This window comes from Aptenodytes patagonicus, chromosome 15, assembly GCF_965638725.1.
Source record: "Aptenodytes patagonicus chromosome 15, bAptPat1.pri.cur, whole genome shotgun sequence".
NCBI classification, from domain to species: Eukaryota; Metazoa; Chordata; class Aves; order Sphenisciformes; family Spheniscidae; genus Aptenodytes; species Aptenodytes patagonicus.
The window spans coordinates 8,004,142-8,025,145 of NC_134963.1; the positions used below are offsets into that span (position 1 = coordinate 8,004,142).

The window sequence follows — 21,004 nt, forward strand, 5'->3', positions numbered from 1 at the left end:
TGCTACCTGGGCAAGAGCAGGGCGTCCCTCCAGTTACTGGTTAGCGGTGGGCGAACAGCCCATGCGTGGGGTTCTGGCAGACGTGTAGGATGGTGCTGGATGAAGCTGAAGAGAAACCTGGGCTTTTTGCTCCCGGTTATCACCTTAATCAGGAGCTTCCCAGCCTGCGGGTCTCGGTGCGGTACCCCCTTTCCCAGGTCCTGCCCTCTTTCTGCCAGGTTCACGCCAGGACTTGAATTTGAACTTTTTATACAGTCCTCTCATGGCAGAGTTTGAATCAGGGAAAAAAGCCCAATTTCTCCAGCTTGAATGGGTGTTTAATTAGGCAAATGTGCTCCATTTGAAACTGGTGCCACAGGTGTGTGTACTGACTGCTGAAGCTCTTCCACTGGTTAATAAAAAACCTGAAGGAGCCGCTTCTGGTAATGAGAAACTGGGAAAGATTTTGCAGCTAAATAATGAATCTCTTGAAATGCAAAAGCTTTTTTTTTTTTTGTTTTGCTTTGATTGTGCCATTTGTTCTAGTTTCTATAATAAGTTTGTTTGGGCTTGCAGATTTCCAACTGGAAGCTGCTTCTCTTGGAGCAGAGCTCTTGCAGCACAGGGAGGGGAACTGCAGAAGCTATGCGCTTGTACATGTGCTTCGCTGCTAGGAAAATAAAGGTTTTGCCCCCAAAATGCGTTCCCTGCCCAGGTGAGAGCAAAGTGCTGCAACAGAAGCTGGATGTTGTTGGTTATTTGCTGTGGGGGCTCTTCATGGGGACCCTGCGTTGCATGTGGTGAGACGTGGGCTGGGAACAACCACGGTGTGATTCATTTAATTTAAATAAGAAATGTTTGGGGAGCAGCTGGTTTCCAGGTTTTAATTGGAATACTGCTCGTTGCTGGCCGGGTGTTTATGGGATGATGCAGCTCTCCTGAAACCACTGAGACCTCCCCTGTTTGCAGCAGGGTGTATCGGCCACAGAGCTTGGGAAGGCACTAAGGGTGGGTGATGGCTCTAGCAGCTGACTTATTCTGTAGGAAGAAATCACCTATGGATCATCTGCAAAGCAGTAAGCAGATGCTCAAGGGCAGGGATAGACAGCCACATCTCTCAGGAGTAACACCGGAGCAGGGAGTTAGGCTAGCAGATAGCTTCCCCGTTAAGAGTAAAGCGGAAAAGCATTCAAGCACCTCGCTGCAGTCCAAGGATGCTGTTTTTCAACAAAAACTGTCTTGTCCAGGAAACAAACTAGCTCAGGTTGACAGCCAGAATTTCTGTATTTAGAGAGCCCGTAGTCATGTCACTGCCGAAACTTCAGGCGATGAAAACTGAAGGAACTTGCAAGCTCGCCCATCTGCTGTCTGGTGACACCGTAGCTGTGAAAACAGCGATTTCTCCTCACTGCTGGCTCCGTCTGGCTCTGCTGGCTTCCCGGCCCCAGCCCAGCTTTTCTCTCTCCTCGCTGGGAATGGGCTGCAGGTTCATTAAAAACCGTCAGGAGGCACCTCCACGTCGGCAGCCGCCTTGGCCCTAAGCGCGCTCGAACCCGGGGAGATCAGCCCCCTGCGTGGGGAGGAGTGGGAAATTCTCCAGCGGGTTTTAGCACAGCCAACACCTTCCACCTAAACGAGGTGTTGTAATAACACGGCTTTGGTCAGATAATGTATGCTGAGTCATGGAGCCGCGTCCCCGCTTTGGGCTTGACTCAGTGGCTGATGAAGTGCTTCAAGATGCTCCTGCTGACTGCAGCGAGTTTCCAATGGGGCATTTTATTGAACTGTAATAGGTTGCATGTTCCATGATGCTTTAATTTTCCCGTCTTGCTGCTCTTCCTTTATCAAGCACCCATGTACAATAACGCCGTTGCATTTCCTCGTGCGGTCCACGGGACGCCGGCCGCCCTGCGAGCGTCTGGAGACCAACCGCAGAGGCACCTTATGTAGAGGGGAGCTTATAAATTGTTTATGAGCGATTCCAAGGTGCTGGCAGCCAAGCTGTCATAAATCTGAAGCTGTCATCAGACATGTGGGAAAATGTCTTTTAAACGTCAGGTGTTTTTTATGGCACACCGTGTTAGCGGCTTTGTCAGATTTGGGTCAGGCTGCCGTGGGAGCGGATGGCAGCCCTGCAGGCGAGGGGGGCTGCTGCTCTCTCTGGTAGGCTCGGGTCTCCTCCTCCCTTTCTTCATTCCGTCTCCTTCCTCGCTGAATGGTATAAATAATGCATCCCTTTCCCCTTCTAGTGCTATTTTTAGGGCCGGGATTCTGGGTTAACTGAGCGTACAACTCGCCGCCAGCTCTTGGGTGCTCGGAAGGCAGCTCGTTCCTGCTCCCGCTTTGCAAACTGCTTTTGCCAGTGCTGTGTTTTTTTCAGAAGTTGCTTAACTGGGTTTTTTTTTACCTTTGCAGTAAACAGATGTGTTTTTATAGCCTGTTCTCCAGTGGGCTTTTTGCATTTTACTCAAAGAGCTAAGTATTTCCATGAAGTAAATTGTATGCAATTTTTTTCTTGGAAAATGAGAAAACTAATTAATTCATTCAGTCCTTCCGCCAGAGCCCTTCCAAGATCTCCTCTCGCAGTTCTTCCACGGGCAGTCGTCGGGACTGGGTGGAAAGGTTTCCATCTGGGGAAAAAGCTGCTTCGCTGATGCCAAATGGCTTTGTGCAAAGGTGCTGACTTGGATGGATTTTATGCTCGTGTGTGTATGTGGGAGCCGGGGCTGGTATCTGCTCTCTGGCAGCGTCAGTGGAAGTTAATAGTCATGCAATATAAAGCTATAGGGGAATATAATACTCCGACATGTCCCCTGGGATGTGTCTTTTCCCCTGGTTGCATTCCTGTAGCTGGAAGAGGAGAGGCTCTGCTGGAAGCTGCACCAGGAGAAGGAGCAGCTGGACCAAAGGCAGCTGCTACCCCTTGGGAGCGGGACCCCCACATCCCAGCTGTGCGGTGCCTTTCCTGACAGCCCCTGTCCCCTTTCTGCCAGGCGACTCATGACCCGGCTGGAAGACATGCGCCGGAGTGTGCTGGGGGACGGGGTGAACCGCTGCATCCTCTGCGGGGAGCAGCTGGGGCTGCGGGGATCCGCCTGCGTTGTTTGCGAGGACTGCAAGAAGGTGAGGCATCTCCCTGCAACCTGCTGCCAGATGCAGCTCCCCCGGACCCACACATCCCCCCCCAGTGCAAAAATGGGCACCTCGATCTTTCAGTGCATGCTTTGATTGCTCAGTGTCCCTCTGCACGTGGCACAAGGGGACATCCCTGGGGGTTTCTGCAATCACCGATGTTTGTGCTGGGAGAGCTCTCGTTAACTGGCTCTCATTAACCTCACGCTCCCGAGGGATGGTGCTGGTGTGGTGGGACCTTCGGTGGCTGCGGAGTCCCTGCTGCCACCTGGCGCTTTGCTTTCTCTGTAGAACGTCTGCACCAAGTGCGGGGTGGAGACCACCAACAGCCGGCCCCACGCCATTTGGCTCTGCAAGATCTGCAGCGAGCAGCGCGAGGTGAGCACGGCAGCCCGGGTGCTTCCCCTGCCTTGGGTGTTCCTCGTGCTGGAGTGGGGATGCGGTCCCTGCCCTTGGTTTGTCACCCTGTGCACTGTCCCCACCCCAGACCTCCGAGACAGGACCAGCTCCTGTCTGGGAGTCCCAGGGACTTTCAGCCTCTCCCCCAGCATCATGAAAACCTTGTCCAGCTACTTGAGTCTGGTTCTTACAGGATGATCTTGTTTTCTATATAAAATGCCTTTTTTTTTTTTTTCTTTCTTTCTTTAAAACAAAGCCTTGGGGTTGAAGAGGCTGTTGTGGCCAGAGATTGGCTCCCTGCCACCTACAGTGTGCAAAAGCTGAAGAGTTAATTAGGTGGACGGGCTGTGGGGTCGCTGTGGGGCAGGGGGTTATGGGGGTGCATGTCCTCAGTGTTGCCTGCTGGAGGCAGACCCCTGTGATGCAGGGGGGCAGCGGCTGCCAGGTCTGCACCCAGCATCCCCCCAAGACATGGGTGCCACTCCGCTGCCTGCACCCCCCAGGTGTGGAAGCGCTCCGGTGCCTGGTTCTTCAAGGGTTTGCCCAAGCAAGTGCTGCCACAGCCGATGCCTGTCAGCAAGAACAAGGGACTCCAAGCCCCAAGCGAGCCCAGCCCATCGGAGCTGCCCACCCAGGACCCGAAACTTGCCTCCCGTGCACCCACCCGAGGTAGGTGATGGCAGGGTGCTGACCCCCTCCCTCTGTGCAAGGGGTAGGGGTCCTGTCAGCAAGGTGTTGGGTCTCCTCCCCATTGTTTGCAAGGGCAAGCCCTAGCAAAAAGCATCCAGAGCAGTTGTGTAGCTGCTGCCTGTTTTATAAAGGGTGCAGAAATCGCCTCGCTGCCCTCCTGCCTGCTGAGGCTTTCTCCGGGCTGTCCAAGTCAGGATCGTCACGTTTGCAGGGACATCCTCGAGCAAAGCAGCCCTCGGTGGGGATCTGGGGCGCCCGGCCGGGGGTTTGGGAAGTGCCTGGGTATGAACACGGTGATACAGAAGCCTAGAAAAAATGAGAATAAAAAAGTAAACCTGGGGAAGGAGTGGCAGCACAGCCCGGGTTGGTGTTGGCGGGGTGGGCGGGCTGCAGCTTCACCGCTTCTTGCTCTGTTTGTGCCCCCAAGGCCAGGTGGATGCCGGGCCCCCGGCCGAGCAGGACTCTGACGGTAAGCACCGGCATTCGCACCCTCCCCTGTGCCACTGCCTCGGTGCCGCCTGTGCCGAGCCCTCTCTCTCTCTCCCTCCCTCCTTTTCCCGCGGTGCTTTCCTGCGGGAGGCTGCAGCGGCAGGACCTCTCCTTGCTGCTGCCACCCACTGCGCGGGGACCGAGTTATTCTGGGGCTTCCCCACCTACTGCACACGCTTGGGCTGAAACGCTGCAATTGAAAGCGCTGAGCAGAATTGCCTCCGTAGGTGTCGTTTCCTGCTGCTGATTGGCAGGTGTTTTTCTGCTTATTTAATGGCAGTCCTTAGGAAACCTCCTGTGGAAACTTTAGGAGGCTCATGGGGGGGCTCGTGCGTGTTGGCGAGGGATGGAGCAGCCGAGCTGTTCCTACTCTCTGCTCTGGTCATGTTGGGTTCCCCCCACCAAAGCTCTTGGTGCCGGTGCCCTGCGCCCAGGCTTGTGCCATGCACGGATAGCAGAGCAAGGTGAGGATGCAGTGGTCTTTTTTTATGGTTATACCTCCCCCCTCCAGCACTCACAGCCCCCCGAGGCTCTGCCTGCATCGTTGTGTTTAATAGCAATGCCGGCTGAGGGGGCTGCGGTAAGTGGCAGCAATCAGTGCCTCCTGCTTGCAGGGGTGAAGCCACGTTCCTCGCCAGGGCTCACCAATTTATAATCTCATATATGCCCTGCGCTGCTCAGGACCCACGTCCCCTGGATACTGCTGCCGGCACCGGCAGGAGCCGGGGCTCGGGGCTCCTGCTGCTCCCAGACCAGCCGTGCCGCTGGGAGTTAATTTTGAATAATAGCCCTCATTTTCACAGTTTGGCATGGGAGTGCTGAGTGATGAGGTTACCTGACACCCCCCCACACACCCCCCCAGCACCGGCTGCTCCCCACCAGGCGATGATTAGGCTGGGAGTAGCCTAGTGGCTGCAAACCCTCCTCTTCCTCTCCCTCTCCCCTTCCTTGGCTGCATGGAGGAGGCAGTGGGGGGCTGAGGACACAACAACCCCCCAGAGCGGTCCCCTCCATCCCACCCTTCCTTTAGCCCAGGGTCTGTTGTGGCAGCAATAACTCAGCTGGCTGATGGCTGTCGATGAGCAGGAGGTTTTAGCGGCTGGTTCCTGGGGCCGTGTTTGATTTCCCAGTGGTGGCTGCCTGGGGCTTTGCTCCGTGTTGGGCTGCGGGCAGGGCTGCGGGCAGGCAGCATCTCAGTGGGCAGAGTGGGTGGCACAGCCTTGTGCCAAGCCGTGCTCCCTCCGCCCTGCAGCACTGCTTGCAATGGGGATGCATCCTGCGTGTCTGAGGGGTGGTGTCGGGGCGAGCTCCGGGTCAGGGTACCCATGGGGGGGTACCCAGGCTGGGGTACCCATGGGTGCGGTGGTACCCGGGCTCAGCCGCAGCCCATGCTATGGCGCTCAGTGCTGGTGGGGGGCTCCGGCTGAGCCTTGGCAAGGCTGTGCCCAGCCTGGTTGTGCCGAGTGATGATCTTCATCTTCCCACACAACAGCAGTTGGGGAAACCACTTAATTAAGACTATTTAATCACGATGGTAGCTGGTGCCGTTAAGCTTCCCAGCCCCACAACAGGCTGCTTTTATTAAGCCACCGTCTCGCCTGTGAGTAGGGGAGGGTTTGTCAGGCTCCGCAGCTCCCTCCTGGTGATCAGCATGCTCATGATGTGCCCATGACTTTCCTAAAGCTCCCTTGGAAAATTATTTATTGCATCGCTATTTCTGCACCACGGGGCTCCTGGTTGTGGATGCTCGTTTCCCCTCCTCCCTCCTCTTCAGCATCGTGACATTTTTACCCCCCTCTTCTCCCCCACCTGCAATCTGTTGCGTTTCGCTTTCTCCTTGCGCCCGGTGACCCTGAGAGCCCAAGCAAGGATAAACATCCTTGTCACAGCAAAGATTTATACCTGGCGTCTCCGGCACAAGCCAGGTGAGGGCTGAGATCTTTTCTATCACATCCATGGGTTGCAATTTATCACCACAAAGTGGTCTCGGCACCCTGGTGCATGCGGCTGGGATTTATCCACTGGGATGGCTGCTGCTGGGTGGATGGAAGTGAGAGGCAAAGGCAGCTGTCACTGTTGTCTCGCTAATAAATGGAAGAAGATCAGCAAAAAGAAAATATGATCCCCCTGTCCCGGGGACTGTGGAGCTGTAATGGCATTAGGGGTTTGACGGGTGCTGAGGACCGGCTGACAGATGCCTCTGGCCTTTTTTTCCCGTGGGGCTCTCGTGTCTCCTGGTGTCCCGATGGTTTGCCATGTCCTTTGAGCTTTCCTGACCACCATGTGCAGGTTTGATGGTGCAGAGCCTTCCTGCTGCCCTGCAGGTGCCGGATGGCTGGCAGTCCCTAACACTCTGGGGGTGATGCTGCAGCAGCCATACCCATCCTCCTCCTCCTCCTCCTGCTCATGCCCAAGCTGGGCATCACCCAAGTGGCTGCTCTCAGGGCTGGCTTTGGGGATGGATGGGTGGTTGGGGTGCGGGCCTCACTGCTGCCTTTATCGCTCTCCCCACAGGCAGCGATGTGATGGCAGCTGCCCGGGGGAGCTACGCGGCGCCTGGCCACAAGCTGGCCGAGGGCAGGCCGGGCCTGTGCGGCAGCGAGCATGCCAGCGGGGACGCCGACAGCCATGACTACGCTGCCGAGAGCGGGGTCAGCAGGAGCCCTGGTGAGAGCTGTACTTCTGCATGCTTGTGCACGCTTCTGCATGTTTGGAAGGAGAGGGCTGGGGGGCACGAAGCCAGCAGCCAGACAAGGGCTGTCTCTGCTTGATGTGCAGCACTAAGTGATGCTGAGGGATTTCACATTGCAGAGCACCGGTGCCAGCTTCCCGTGCCGCTCACCTGCTGTTTTATACTGCTCTGTGGGGCTTGCTGACGGGGAGGTCCGGGGCGTTAGTGGGATTGGGGGGAGGTGTGAAGGGGAATTGCTGTCCGTTCTCCTGCGTGCAGGGGGGAGAGACGGGATCCTGCTGTGCTTTTCCCTGCAAAGAGGCATCTTATGGCCCATGAAAGGACATGAATTTGAAAAGCCCCATGCATGATGAGAACTGTAAGCGAAGAAAGGAGTGGGCTCAGCACTTACCAGGCTAATTTTAAGCAGAGATTAAGCAGAAATGCAGCCAAGTTGGGACCCTAAGTAGAAGCATTTTTCATGCTGCTATGCCCCCACCTCACTGCCAGGGTGGGCATGTGCCCTACGAGGTGATGCCGAAGAAGTAGGCATGGGCCAGCCCTGCCTGTGGGAGCCCGTGCTTCACTGGCGGGGGCCTGGCTGGGGATGTCGTTTCTTGTTTCATGAAAACTTGATGTGCTCCAAGCTGTTATAAATGCCTGTGATACGAACGGGTGGCTGACAGCGTTCTGCGGGGCCTGGATCCTGCCCAGGTGCCTCCAGAAGGGGAAGGGCACTTGCAGAGACCGCTTTTCATCTAGGAGCTGAGCTTGCAAATTTAATTGGTGAAGCTAAAAATGTCTGGAAAATATCCAAGTCCTCCTTAATTCCTTGGGGAAGAAAGGAATGTTCAATGGCAGGATAGGTAATAGCTGGAGAGGGGCGTTCAGGGCTGCCTGGGCTTCTGCCATGGGGAGTTGGTGTTTTAATTCATGTTTGGGTGGATAACCCTTGAGGGTGCACCTGTGTCCCACTGCTGTCTCGGGGGACGCTGTGCAGCAGTGGTCCTGGGGCATTGCCGCCGGTCGGGCATGCAGGGGGACGGGGCTGTGACAGGCATCGCAGCGATGCTCCTGGGTTTGTTTGCTTTCCAGCACCCGGCCACCCCCCACATCCATCTTCCTTGTTCCACGTCTCCTGCGTCTCCCTCTTTTTTTGCAGGCGGATTGGCGCAGCACGGGGTCCCCCTAGTGAAACGCTCCCTGCTCCACCCTGGGCTGCACCTGCTCCCTGCAGCGCTGACCCCAAAAACGTGCTGGGCTGAGCCGTTACCTCAGCCACCTCCATCCGTCGGCCAAACCTCTCTCCTCTCAGCTGCCTCCGGCTGCCCTTCCCCGGCCGATTGCAGCTGTAATCCTCTCCTCGACACAGGCAAAGCCCCCGGGGCCCAAAAAGCCCTTGCTGATTCTCCCCTCTCCTTGCAGGCGTGAAGCGGACCAACTCCCTGCAAGCCCCGCGGCCGCCCCTGCCAGCTTCTGCCAGCCCCGCTCCTGGTCCCGGGCCAGCAGCACCGCCAGGTAGGACACGATGGGGATGCAGCCAGGATGCTTGGTCCCGGGGGACACGACACCCCGATGCTCTGCCATGGGCAGGGACCCCCCTGCTTTGAACAGTGCCAGTGCTGGGGTGGGAGAGGGGATGGAGGGCATTGCTCAGCTGAGCGCCCCAGTAATTCTGCATCTGTCCCCAGTGCCACTGGCAGCGGGAAGACCGGGTCCTGGGGCGGCCGGCCGGTTCCCAGAAAGACAAGGTAAAATTCGGCTGCCTGCGAGGGGCTGGGGGGCAGAGTGCGCCGGGGGCTAACGGGATCCCTCCCGCAGCGAGCCCGCCACTGGGACCCCCAGAGCCGGCCCGCGCCACTGCCAGGGAGGAGCGAGGAGGGGGCTACGCTGTGCTGCCCGCCAGAGAGGAGAGGCCAGCCCGGCAGCCCCCCGCCATCCCACCAGTGCCTGCTGCCCCGCTGCGGCAGCCGCCCCAGGAGGAAGAGGAGGAGGATGCCAACAGCTATGACTCTGATGAAGGCAGTATGTACCCAGGGCACCCGGCTGGAGGGGAGGGAGTGGTTTCTTTGGGAAACCTGGAATTTTCAGGAGGTGGTTGCTGCGAGACTGTGACTCACACTGTAAGGTCACGGGTCTCTGGCAGGGAGAGTGCTTGGGGAACGCTGCTTCCCCGCGGGGCTCGGAGCCGAGGCAGGGTCTTGCAGGCTGTCCCTGCTCAGTCAGTTCAGCGCAGCTCGTGGGATCTTCAGTTGATCCAATTTACTTGACCAAATTACTTGAGCTCTGATGAGTGCTGGTTTAGGCTCTGTGCTCACACGACCTTTCCATTTCCAAATTCAAGTCCTGAAGGTGGCTGGCTCGTTCTCTCAGAGCATCCTTTGCTGCGAGAAACGCCACTGGACCTGTCTGTAGGAAAGGCTTGGTGGCTTCAGTACCTTTACACCATGAGATCTCGGTCTTCAGTCATTTGCTCCCCTAACGAGGGAGCTTGCTGCATGAGGGCATTGCTTTGCCTGTCCAGCCTGTTCCCACCCAGGACAGGAAGAGCTGCTCTGGGCCAGGAGTGGGTGCAGAAATCGCGCTCGGATAGGAGCAGATGGACCCAGCTGAGGTTCTGTGCTAACTCTTCATCCTTGAGATCTTTTCCTGGTGAGCACGTGAAGACAAGCATGAGCTGGTTTACAAACAGGTCAAAACGGGGCCAAATGCTGGTCCCCAAGCCTTGGGAGGAGATGCTGGCCACCCGAGCTGAAACACCTTCTCAGGGTGGTCCTGGGGTGGCATTGCCTCCCCGAGCTGTGCCCACAGAAGGATTTGTACCGTTACCTTATGAGGTGTGGCTGAGGGAACTGGGGTGGTTTAGCCTGGAGACAAGGAGGCTGAGGGGAGACCTCATCGCTCTCTGCAACTACCCGAAAGGAGGTTGTAGCGAGGTGGGGGTCGGTCTCTTTTCCCAAGTAACAAGCGATAGGACGAGAGGAAATGGCCTCAAGTTGCGGCGGGGGAGGTTTAGATTGGACATGAGGAAAAATTTCTGTACTGAAAGAGTGGTTAAACATTGGAAGAGGCTGCCCAGGGGAGTGGTTGAGTCCCCATCCCTGGAGGTATTTAAATGACGTGTAGATGAGGCGCTTAGGGATGTGGTTTAGTGGGCATGGTGGTGTTGGGTCAATGGTTGGACTGGATGATCTTAGAGGTCTTTTCCAACCTTAATGATTCTATGATTCTACCTCTTCCTTTGCCTGGTGAATATTAAAATCAGCTCAAAAGCCCCAGGCTGCCCTCCCTGTATCCTGGGCAGTTCCAGCTTTGTAAAGCTTTGATCAGAGCTCGTGAATCTGGCTGGATTTGTGTGTGACAGTTTGGCCGATGCTGGCACAGCCTCACGTGCATTAAATGGCTTTTATGTTTGAACCACAAATCTTTCTAATTACTACTAATCAGGGCTTATTAAACACGGTTATTGGCTGGGATTTTAATTGCCAACTCCTCCTCCTCTATCTCGCTGTCAGCTACGCTGGGAGCGCTGGAGTTCAGCCTGCTCTATGACCAGGAGAACAGCTCTCTGCACTGCACCCTCATCAAGGCCAAAGTAAGTGGTCCCCTTTTTCCTGACCGACTTAACCCTGTCTGGCTCCCAGCTACCCCGGTGCGATGGGCTGGGAGCAGCGTGGCTGCTGGCAGAGGCTGCTCCCCTGGGAGACCCAGCCCAGCCCCGCTGGCACTGCTGCTCCTGGCTGGGAAGGAAGGGTCTGTGGGGCTTTTTCTCGAGTGGGTCTGAGAGGTCTGCGGGGCTTTTCCTCAAGTGGGTCTGACGTTTCAGTGCATCGTGGCACCCACACCTGCTCGGGGTGGAGAATGAGGCTCTTGGCTTGCTGAACACATTTTCTCTTTACTGAGTTGCTTCACGAGTAGCTTTTTCTCTTTCCTGGCTCTGCTTAAGGAGGATTCATGCATCGTGTTTTCTTTATTATCTTTTAGGGCTTAAAACCAATGGACTCAAATGGCCTGGCAGATCCCTACGTCAAACTGCACCTCTTGCCTGGAGCCAGCAAGGTGAGGCTTTGCCTGGTTTGGGTGCGTTTTGGGCTGGAGATGCAGCAGAGGTTTCTCAAATCCTCCTGAGGTCCCTACCTTGTGTCAGACTTCCTCCCCTTGATTTCTCCACGCAGTTGCTCACTGCTGCTATTTTACCTGGGAGGTATCTCTGAAAAGTGGTGATGCTTGCAGATGCGCTCCCATACCCGAGGAACAGCTCACCCTGCAGACAGGGATCTGCTTAGGGATGGAGGGGAGCTCCAGAGGAGGTGACACTGTTAATGCATTGCAAAACATCTGACAAAAAAATCTAATTATTACCGGAGTTTGAAAGATCAGTTTGCTTTGAAGCTGCAGCATGTTCTCATTAGAGCTGTGAAGAAATAACCATTGAATAAACTCTGAGTAAACTTCCCCCCATCCAAGAAAGCTCTGGAAATCTCACTCCCCAGTCCAGCTAAGCTGATCTCGGTGGGGAAACCTTTGAGGAAGGGATGACCAGTGCTGGCTCCTTGCTCGGGGGCTGCAAAGCTCTTTCCTGCAGCAGAGTTTTGCCCAGAGGAACTAAGTGTAAAACAAGGGGAAAAACTGATAATAAAACCATTGGATTGATATTTACAGGTTTATTTTATGTGCAGGGGCTTTCTGGTCTTGTGCAGCGTAAATCAAGGTGTCATGATCTTGGGAATTGCTTTGATTTTTATTGCTCTCTGCTGATCTTTTTTTTTTTTTTTTTTATTTTGCATGTGTGTTTGTGAAAGACACATGAACAAGTGACAGAGCTCCTCATTTCCCAAGCTGTCATCTCCTTTAGACCATGAGAGCCGTTACCCAAGCCCCGCACAGCCAAGCTGTCATCTCCTTTAGACCATGAGAACCGTTACCCAAGCCCCGCACAGCCTGCCCTGTGCAACTTTTTCTTGTACAAGTGTCCTTGAGGGAGTAGACCCCAGACAGTGAAGAAAGCTGGGTGGTGAAGGCTGCCCTGGCCACTGCAGGTGACAGAGTCCCCGGTGCTTGCATAAAGGTCCACCTTGTCAGGTCAGTGATGCTCACCTGGAGTTGATGGCTTACTGGCGTGACAGCCTCAGCAGGCAGTGGTGATGTCCTGCAGAGTCCTCCATGCCCTGGTCAAACCACCTCTTGTAAGCCAGAGGTGATGGAGCATCTAATTTACACTCCTCTGCCAGGAGCCTAAATTTAGGTGGGGAGGAGTTCAGGGGTGTAATTATGCCGTGTTTTGGTTTGATGCTGTAGTCAAATAAGCTGAGAACGAAGACTCTGCGCAATACCCGTAACCCCGTGTGGAATGAGACCCTGGTGTACCACGGCATCACAGATGAGGACATGCAAAGGAAAACCCTCAGGCAAGCAGAGGAGCTGGGGTTGACACCTCACCCTGTCATGGTGGGATGGGGACGGTGGGTCTCCTTGCACGGAGCATCGCAAGCCAGCCTTCCTCAGGAGGGCACCAGCAGCAAAGTGCAGGTGTTGATAGAGCACCTGGAAATGCAGAGTTTTTGGTCAAAATCAACATCCTTCACATGAACATGCTGATTTTGATGGTCCTTTTTAAAAAGAGAAAGAAAGGCATTTTGACCCTGTCGTTTAATATTAAATTATTGGCATTACTATTATTCTTATCAGCATAGAGATTTGTGTATTGCATATCTGTGCATGATTTGACAGTGTCCCAGCAAAACATTTAGGTGTCTCTAAAATTTTTGGCATTTCTTTCCTACAGGAAATTTCCACCTTTTGATTTCTTGCCCCATCGCAGAGTGCATATTAAAAATGTTGATTTTTCTGGCAAAACAGAAGTTTGGTTTTCTGACTGCTTTTGGTCAGAGGAGAGCCAGATGGACGGAGGCTTCGATGGTGCTTTGCTTTGTCCACCCCCCGAGCAGTGCCCTTGCAGGAGTGGTTTTGTGCTCCGGAGTCAGGTACTGCTCCAGCCTGGCTGATGTTCACCTTTCCTCTTCCCTTCAGGATCTCCGTGTGTGATGAAGACAAATTTGGCCACAATGAGTTTATTGGAGAAACTAGAGTTTCCTTGAAAAAACTCAAAGCCAATCAGAAAAAGAACTTCAACATCTGCTTGGAGAGAGTAATACCAGTGAGTTTCTGTGAAATTTCTTTCTGCTACCATTAATGTTGAGGTTGCTAACAAATGGCATGTGAGGGAGCTAGTGGTGAGCCTGGAGCTGGAACCAGCCAAGAGCGGTAGGTGCCTGACTTCACTGGCATCTTTAGGAGTTGGATTCCCACTGGCATCTGGGCTGATGTGACAGGTCAAGGCCAGGAGATAAGAGCGTGGTGGGAATCCAGGGGAAGTGACCCCAGGGATCTCCCTGGTGGCTGCGGATCTGCTGGCGTTGCCAGCCTATGCTGATGTATGTCACTGTGGAGGAGAGGACAGGTTGCTCCATCCCTGAGCTCTGCTCCCCAGTGCTCAGGGTGAGGTGCTGAGTCTGCTGAGGTGGAGGTTGATAGAGCAGATGAATGTACCTGAGCCCCCTTCCACTCCTGATGCCAGCAAAAGAGCTGGGCTGGGCTCCTCGGGGGTGTTTTTGCTGTAGGACGGTACCTCTTCCAGCTGTGGTCACTAATGGCAGTCTCTCTTTTTCCCTTCCCCATCCAAGATGAAGCGTGCTGGAACGACCGGCTCATCCCGTGGGATGGCACTGTACGAAGAGGAGGTAAGAGTCCTTGGAGGACAACATGCTCCATGCACGATTCACCCATCATCTCTCATGTACGAGCCCCATTTTTCTTCCCCCTCATGGGGATACAAGGTTCCCTTGTATCCATCTTGTCTCATCTGCTCTGGAGTTGACCATCTTCCTCACTCAGCCCCCGTGTCCCCATCTCTGGTCGCTTCCTCTTGCAGGTAGATCGTGGTGGGGATGTGGAGGAGCGTGGGAAGATCCTCGTGTCCCTCATGTATAGCACCCAGCAGGGCGGCTTGATTGTTGGCATCGTACGCTGCGTGCATTTAGCAGCCATGGATGCCAACGGATACTCAGACCCTTTTGTTAAGCTGTAAGTGGGAGCTGGGGGATGGCTTGGTGTGGTAACGGGTGGTCATGGAGCCACCCACTGTCCTTGAGCAGCAGCTGATGCTCTGATGCTCCTTCCAAAACCACTGGAGAGAGGAGAGCGTTTCCCAAGCACCTTGAGACCTCGTGCACAACTGAGCTGCCCACCGACAATGCCTGTGCAAGGTGGTAACGCTCTGCTTGAGTGCCCCTGCCATGGTTGAAGCTAGGTGAGACTGACCCAGCCCTTAGGTCCATCTACTTCCCATAGGTTCCCAAACGCGCAGACCCAACAGCCACCCCGTAGGTGCAGAGCTGGAGGACGAGAGGGGTCCTTCTCCCTGGCTTTGACCCACCATGCCTGCAGGGTGGAGAGGGCTTGATGTCCCTCCGTGCATGACGAGGAGCACGTGTCCTTCTCGCTGCCCCATAAGCCCATGTGCTGGTTGTAGCTGGCAGCCCAGGGATCGCCCTGCTGTGCCTGTGCCTGTCCCTGTCCCATGCCATGTCTCCACTGCAAATGAATCAGCTTAATTAATGTAGACAGTGGTGGCGGCTGCGGTTTGTGCTGGCGATGCCTTGCTGCGACGGGGAGCAGGTCTCCTTGAGCAGCAGCGCACCCATCAGTGCTCGCAGGTGAGGGGGGAGCGGCGCTTGTCGAGTCGCTCCTGCAAACGTGGGGGAATAAGATCATTTTAACTCGAACCTCATAAACTGTGACACGGAGAGGACCCTGCAGTCATTCCCCGTTGCAGTTGTGGCTGCAGATGGGTTTTCGTTGCTGTTTTCTCTTTGCCTTCAGAAAAAACCTCTCTTCTCTCTAAAAGTCATTCAATAACTCTCGTGTTGAACATTTTGCACATCTTTTTGTAGCTGAGTGGAACTGAGTAGTTTTTCTTCTCAGTCTCTCTCTTATTTTTTTATATTTTCCATTCCCACAAACAGAAGATGGTGGCTTTCCATTTTTAAATCAACTTCCAACACAGATCTAATTAATGCCAACTCTACAACTTAGTTCTGGGTCTGCAGCCAGGCTGCAAAGCCCAAGCCCTAATTTTTCCCACATTCTCTAGGTTGAACCTACCTTGGCTGAGTACGCTAGTTTGTGTGGTATTAAACACTAATGGGCTATCTTTAGCTTTTTTTTTTTTTCATATTTCTCCCCATCTCTGTATGCGTTTGCACATTCTTGGCTGGGTTTTCCAGCGGCCAGGCTTGGTGACCGACCGTGCAATTGCCCTCGTCTGCTGGCGACCAGCCCGGCTGCTTATTTTCCATGTTCCCTGAGAGTTTCAGCTGCTCCCCGCTGTCGGCCTCGGCAGGTTCCTCCCCACCTAAATGCAGAACTCTCCCTCTTTTGCTCTGTAAAACGCCCACAACCATTTCTTTTAGCATGGCTTGGGGAAAAAAGACTTGGGACCAGTGCGTGGTTTGGAAGGACATCAAGAGTGCATGTGCGGGCTCGCTGCTTTCTGGTGTCTGAGCAAGAGATGCTCCCCCAGAAAGGTTTCTGCTGAGCTCAGCACTCTGCGCAAAGCAGGTCTTTACGGTTTCCTGTGTCTTGTCTGGCAATCGGGGGGGGGGGAATCAGGATTTTACTCATTTTATATTTATTTCAGATAATTTTAGAAGGTGGGATGGGAGACTGGCTAACCCATTTCTTTGCCTTAAATATCTTCAGTTACTTTTTTCTAGCCCAAAACCTCACTTTTTTTAGTTTATAAACTCACACTGTTCTTGCACTTGAGTTTTGAGCTGTTTTCTGTTGCCCCCAGTTGGCTGAAACCTGACATGGGAAAAAAGGCCAAGCACAAGACACAGATTAAGAAGAAAACATTGAATCCTGAGTTTAATGAGGTAAGGACAGATCTAATTTTTGTTTTATTAAATCAACTTAGGCAATTACTATGTTGTACAGAAGAGGTGGAAGACGAACTCCCTGAGGTTCGGTTCCTCACTTTCCCCTTTCTGCACCCAGGAATATTTTAGGAATGACTTTGCCACGGGAGATCTCACCGGTTCAGTGCCGGGCAGCACCGGTACGCACCAAAACCTCCCTGCTGCCTGTGTTGCTGACTCCATGCCACCCTGGCCAGGGGGTGTGGGTGGGACGAGCATCCCGGGGGGGAGGGGGGGTGTCCCATGGCTGGTGCTGCTTTGATGGGGCACCTGCAAAGTCCTCACTTAGATACAAGGGGTGAGCTCAGCTTATGGGTTTACGCAGTATGTGGTGATCCTGGGAGCAGAGGTGCTGCAGGGAAAGGGGGCATTTGCTCTTCATTAGTGTATTTTAAATATCCCCTCATTGGATTTTGAATTCAGGCTGTACAGAGAGATCATTTGCAATTCCTTAACTGCAGCTTTCTGGGTTGTATTTTCCTGGGATGCTTGGGATGACGCAGGTGTTCTCCTTCCGCAGGAGTTCTTCTATGATATAAAACACAGTGATCTGGCCAAGAAGTCACTGGACATTTCTGTCTGGGATTACGACATCGGAAAATCGAATGATTATATTGGTGAGCTGCAAGTCTCTGTGCTCTGGGGTTGCGGTTTCGATGCCCGATATAGTGCTCGCTGTACGGGAGGGGTGCGTAGGTCGCCTGCCCTGTGAGGAACCCCAGGCTGAGCTTTGAGGTGGCACCATGCAGGTTGGTTGGGCGCTTGTATCAGGCTATCAAATACAATACACCCACTGTACTGCCCCATCTCCAGCATCCCATGGGGTCTTCTGTGCAGGCAGAGCAGCTCTAGTTGTTTCCACTACGTTTTAAATCCAGGAGGTGGAGAGAAATGCCTCAAACGTGGGGTCTGTCCCCATGAAAGTGATTTACTGGAACATCAGCATCATCTCTGAATACGATGTCGCTTCTCCCTTTCTTCCAGGCGGCTGTCAGCTCGGCATTACGGCTAAGGGGGAGCGCTTGAAACACTGGTATGAATGCTTGAAGAACAAGGACAAGAAGATTGAACGCTGGCACACCCTCCAAAATGAGAACCATGTTGCCAGTGATTAAAGGGAGCTGCTGCCCGAACCTCCCCAAACAGCCCATCCTCTGCCAAGCCCCTGTAGATCTCTGATGTCCGTCTTCCAGCACAGTCATGCCTTGCTACATGCCTCTGGTCCCAGGGCAGCAACACTCTTCTGCCTCCTCCAAGCGTCCTCTGCGCCCCATCCTCACCTCCACCTGAAAACTAACCCAGATCTTTTGTATTCACTTCCTTTGGTTTTTTGGGGGAGTCATTGAATTATCCTGGTGTGTAATTCTGTCAAGCAATAGTTTCCCTCTGACTGTTCCTCTTTCTCACTAGTCTCACGCACGCCGTGATAGCCTTCCTGTTGTGTGTGTGGTGCTCTGTGTTCCTCCAGCCTCCGCTCGTGTGGCTTGTCCCATCACCACCGGCTCGTGGCTCCTTTATCTCCCAGTGGGATGTGCGGCCACCGGCCCGGCCATGCTCTCATCCGGCATGGGGGGTTTGAGCGCTGGTGTCAGAGCATCGGCCCGTTCTGCTTGTGTGATATCGATACCTCAGTTGCAATAATGAAAAAGCTGTTTGGCTTTGGTGTGGGTTGTAACTGTAGCCTGGTATCTGTGTTGTCGTGATTAGGCTAAAGCCTGTGTCACTGATGTAATCCTGCAAGTCCTGCTTGAGCTTTAGTTCTGAGTTGGTACACTTGAGCAATATTGTGGTACATCCTTTGCTGAGAAGATCCACCAGTAATACAATAACAATAACGAGGAATAGGGAGCCACTCTGTGCTTGCAGGGAAACAGAGATTTGGGTTCGTTCGTGTTTGTTTCCAGCTGCCACGTGTGGTTCCTTTTGCCCGAGGAACTCGCACGCTCCGTTGCTGTAGGAGCCCACCCATGTTTCAAGCTTGTGACTACCTCCTCTTCACATCCTAGCTGCGTAGTAGTGACTAGCTGAACCCTGAGGGCAGTCCCTGGGCCCTCCTCAGACTAGCCTTTCCGTTGCCGACTGTTTGCCGTGCCACATGCAGGAGGGAAGCCAAGGGAGAAAATACTTCCCACCAACTAGCTGATGTGTGCAAGGATTATTGCTTTAAAATACCACAAATACTGAAATTAGCTGGAACAGTTAGAGGTCTTCCAACTTTGGGTTTTTTTGCAAGTCTGCACAAGAACCATTGTCTTCAACCTGCGCTTTAATGATTGTCTGGAGGTGTTTTATTTGCTATCGATAGCAGGAGAGTCAAGATGCTCTCAGACTGATGCTGATTGGGTTTGGTACCATTCGCTGTCTCTGGACAACCTCAAGCATAGCATTGTTGATAGCAGCACAATAAGCACTATGGGAATATATTGTCAGTCAGCTACACGCTACGCATGTTGTATGAAACCTGAACCCCAGCCCCTTCAGTTCACGCTGTCGTCCCATGAGTTCCCTTGCAACCTGCTGCTGTAGTGTGCTGTCCTGTGGCGTGTTCTCAATTCAGCTGTACTGCAGAGCTGTTTCTTTTGAACTGGATGAGTTATTTTCCTATTCTTGATTTCTGCCCCTTCCCCCAGTAGAATTTGCTCTGAGCGCTGACTTGCAACGAGCATCTCTGCGGGGCTGTGATTTCTGCAGCTGGTGGGGGCTGCGTGCTGAGCGATGCTAACCTCTCTGCGTGCTGAGCAATGCTGCTGCTGCAGAGCAGCCCTTCCCTAGCCCAGCTCAGGGCTTGCACTCCCACGGAGGTCTGCTTTCCCCCTCCTAGCCCCGGCTGGGTGCTGCCAGCACGTTGTACCCAGCTCTCCACCAGGAGACACTCTTGGACCGCGGATGGATGGGGAAAGCAAACGTAAACCAGCGTGGGCATCCTCTGCTCCATTCAGCCCCGAGCTGGGGCAGCTCTTCCATCACCCCAGACTCTGTCCTGTGGCTGCTGAGATGAGAGCTGCTCGGGGCATGATGCACAGAAGAGTGTAATGGGAGAGGATGCTGCAAAAATGGCTTTCCCCTCCTTATCATGCGGTTCTCGACTCTGCACCAGTAAGTGCAACGTCCCAGAGACCCTGAGCCACGCTGCCCTCAGCGTGGGCTGTGTGGAGGACGCAGGCTGAAACAACCCAGTTCTTCTGGATCGTTTCCCTCTGTGTTCGGCACTGCCTCATGCAGCTGGGCCAGGGCACTCGCTGCTCTGGGCAGAGGTGATTTGGCTGTAGGATGCTGCCGTCATCCCTTCCAGAGTGATGGACCTGCCCAAAATTTCTGCATGGCCCTTGCCTATACCTCTTGGAGCAGCAGTTGGGCACAGTGCACTTCGGAGCTGTGCTGGGGAAATGTGTGGCTGGGAATGAAATTATCTTTAAGGAAAAAAAATATACATCTGAGCGATTCCTTAATTTATTCCAGACCTGCAGCAGCCCAGCCTCCTTTGTATGTGCAGAACAATTAAATTAAGGTTGCCTTTACCCATGTCCTGTATTGACATTCTCTGCTCAGCCTGCTTTCCCTTCAGACAAATGATACTCAAATCATCTCTTTGCACCCATAAAAATAAAGTGCAACTTGCCAATTCCCCCTTCTCGGTATTGTACAAACTACAGTCCTCGTCTCTGTTTGCCACCCTCTTCTCAGTTTTTCTGATGGTAATTTCTGCCCTGAATGACTTCTTTTCGTTGTAAATAAAGCATGCACGTATGGATTGGGAATGGTGAAAAAAAAAAAAGAAAAAAAGCCTCTTCTACTGCTGTTATGCATTCAAACTTGCATGCAGTGATTTTACAGCAAAGTACCAGTTTACAAATATTAAGAGAAAAAGAAAATGTTACACAGGAACTAGAAATACTCCAGTCTTCCGCTGCATGCAGCACAACATCTTCTCTTGATGTGGTATCTAATAAAGTGAGACTATTGGAAAAGGAAAAAAAAAAAAACCCCAAACCATGATGTTTTTTGGCTTCTTTCATTCCCTGTGGGAATACAAACACCAGCATGGGGTGGTAGGGGTGGGCGGTTGTCCTGGTTGTGGGAATTTGTGGGGGGCTTGGGAGTGCTGGAGAGTTATGTTTGCTTGAGGAGGAGTTTGGGATGGCAGGGCGCAGCCTCTTCTCTGCAGGGAGAGGGCCCAGCCCCGCTTGGCTCTGCTCTCCTGCACCCCTGGGAGGTAATGGGGATGATGTGAGTGTTGGGGAGGTTAAAATCCTGGGTGCACCATGGGAATCGATCCTTTGTACACAGCCGAGACGTCCATGGGCTCCTGCTCGCTTTGTGCCTTGTTGGGTGGAAACGTCATAGGGGCATGCTGCCGGGGAAGACCATGACACACGTGGCGGCAGTTGCTGCTTTGCTCTGGCACTTCTGCGGGTCCCCTTGAAAAGCAAACGCACCCCATGCGAAATGAACCTCCTGGTGCCGTTCTTCACGCCCCAGTTTCCCCATGTAGCTGCAGCTCCTGTTGCACCACTGCAGGAGAACACCCCCTCCAGCCGCTGCCCTACCCAAGCAAAATTTTTCTCCTTTTTTTTTTTTATTTTGGCATTTTTAGGCTCAATTTCTAGCAGATCATCAGGTGCTGACCCCAGGGAAGGGCACGCTGGGGTGGTGGGAGCCCCTGGGA

General features: G+C 53.6%; 1 protein-coding gene across 5 annotated transcripts in view; it reads left to right on the forward strand.

Annotated features, from left to right (window-relative positions):
- The window catches only part of RPH3A (rabphilin 3A), a 37,958-nt gene extending 17,748 nt beyond the window's left edge, over positions 1 to 20,210 (forward strand). For all 5 annotated transcript variants that reach the window (XM_076352834.1, XM_076352833.1, XM_076352838.1 and 2 more), the window contains 17 exons: positions 2,973 to 3,102; positions 3,403 to 3,489; positions 4,014 to 4,179; positions 4,628 to 4,669; positions 7,204 to 7,356; positions 8,786 to 8,878; positions 9,052 to 9,111; positions 9,182 to 9,385; positions 10,876 to 10,955; positions 11,345 to 11,419; positions 12,659 to 12,768; positions 13,391 to 13,517; positions 14,044 to 14,100; positions 14,292 to 14,443; positions 16,215 to 16,296; positions 16,859 to 16,955; positions 17,323 to 20,210. In XM_076352834.1, coding sequence (XP_076208949.1) covers positions 2,973 to 3,102; positions 3,403 to 3,489; positions 4,014 to 4,179; positions 4,628 to 4,669; positions 7,204 to 7,356; positions 8,786 to 8,878; positions 9,052 to 9,111; positions 9,182 to 9,385; positions 10,876 to 10,955; positions 11,345 to 11,419; positions 12,659 to 12,768; positions 13,391 to 13,517; positions 14,044 to 14,100; positions 14,292 to 14,443; positions 16,215 to 16,296; positions 16,859 to 16,955; positions 17,323 to 17,453 — 1,846 coding nt within the window. In that variant the 3' untranslated portion in view covers positions 17,454 to 20,210. The remainder of the gene's footprint in view (positions 1 to 2,972; positions 3,103 to 3,402; positions 3,490 to 4,013; positions 4,180 to 4,627; positions 4,670 to 7,203; positions 7,357 to 8,785; positions 8,879 to 9,051; positions 9,112 to 9,181; positions 9,386 to 10,875; positions 10,956 to 11,344; positions 11,420 to 12,658; positions 12,769 to 13,390; positions 13,518 to 14,043; positions 14,101 to 14,291; positions 14,444 to 16,214; positions 16,297 to 16,858; positions 16,956 to 17,322) is intronic.
- The last annotated feature ends 794 nt before the right edge of the window (positions 20,211 to 21,004 follow it).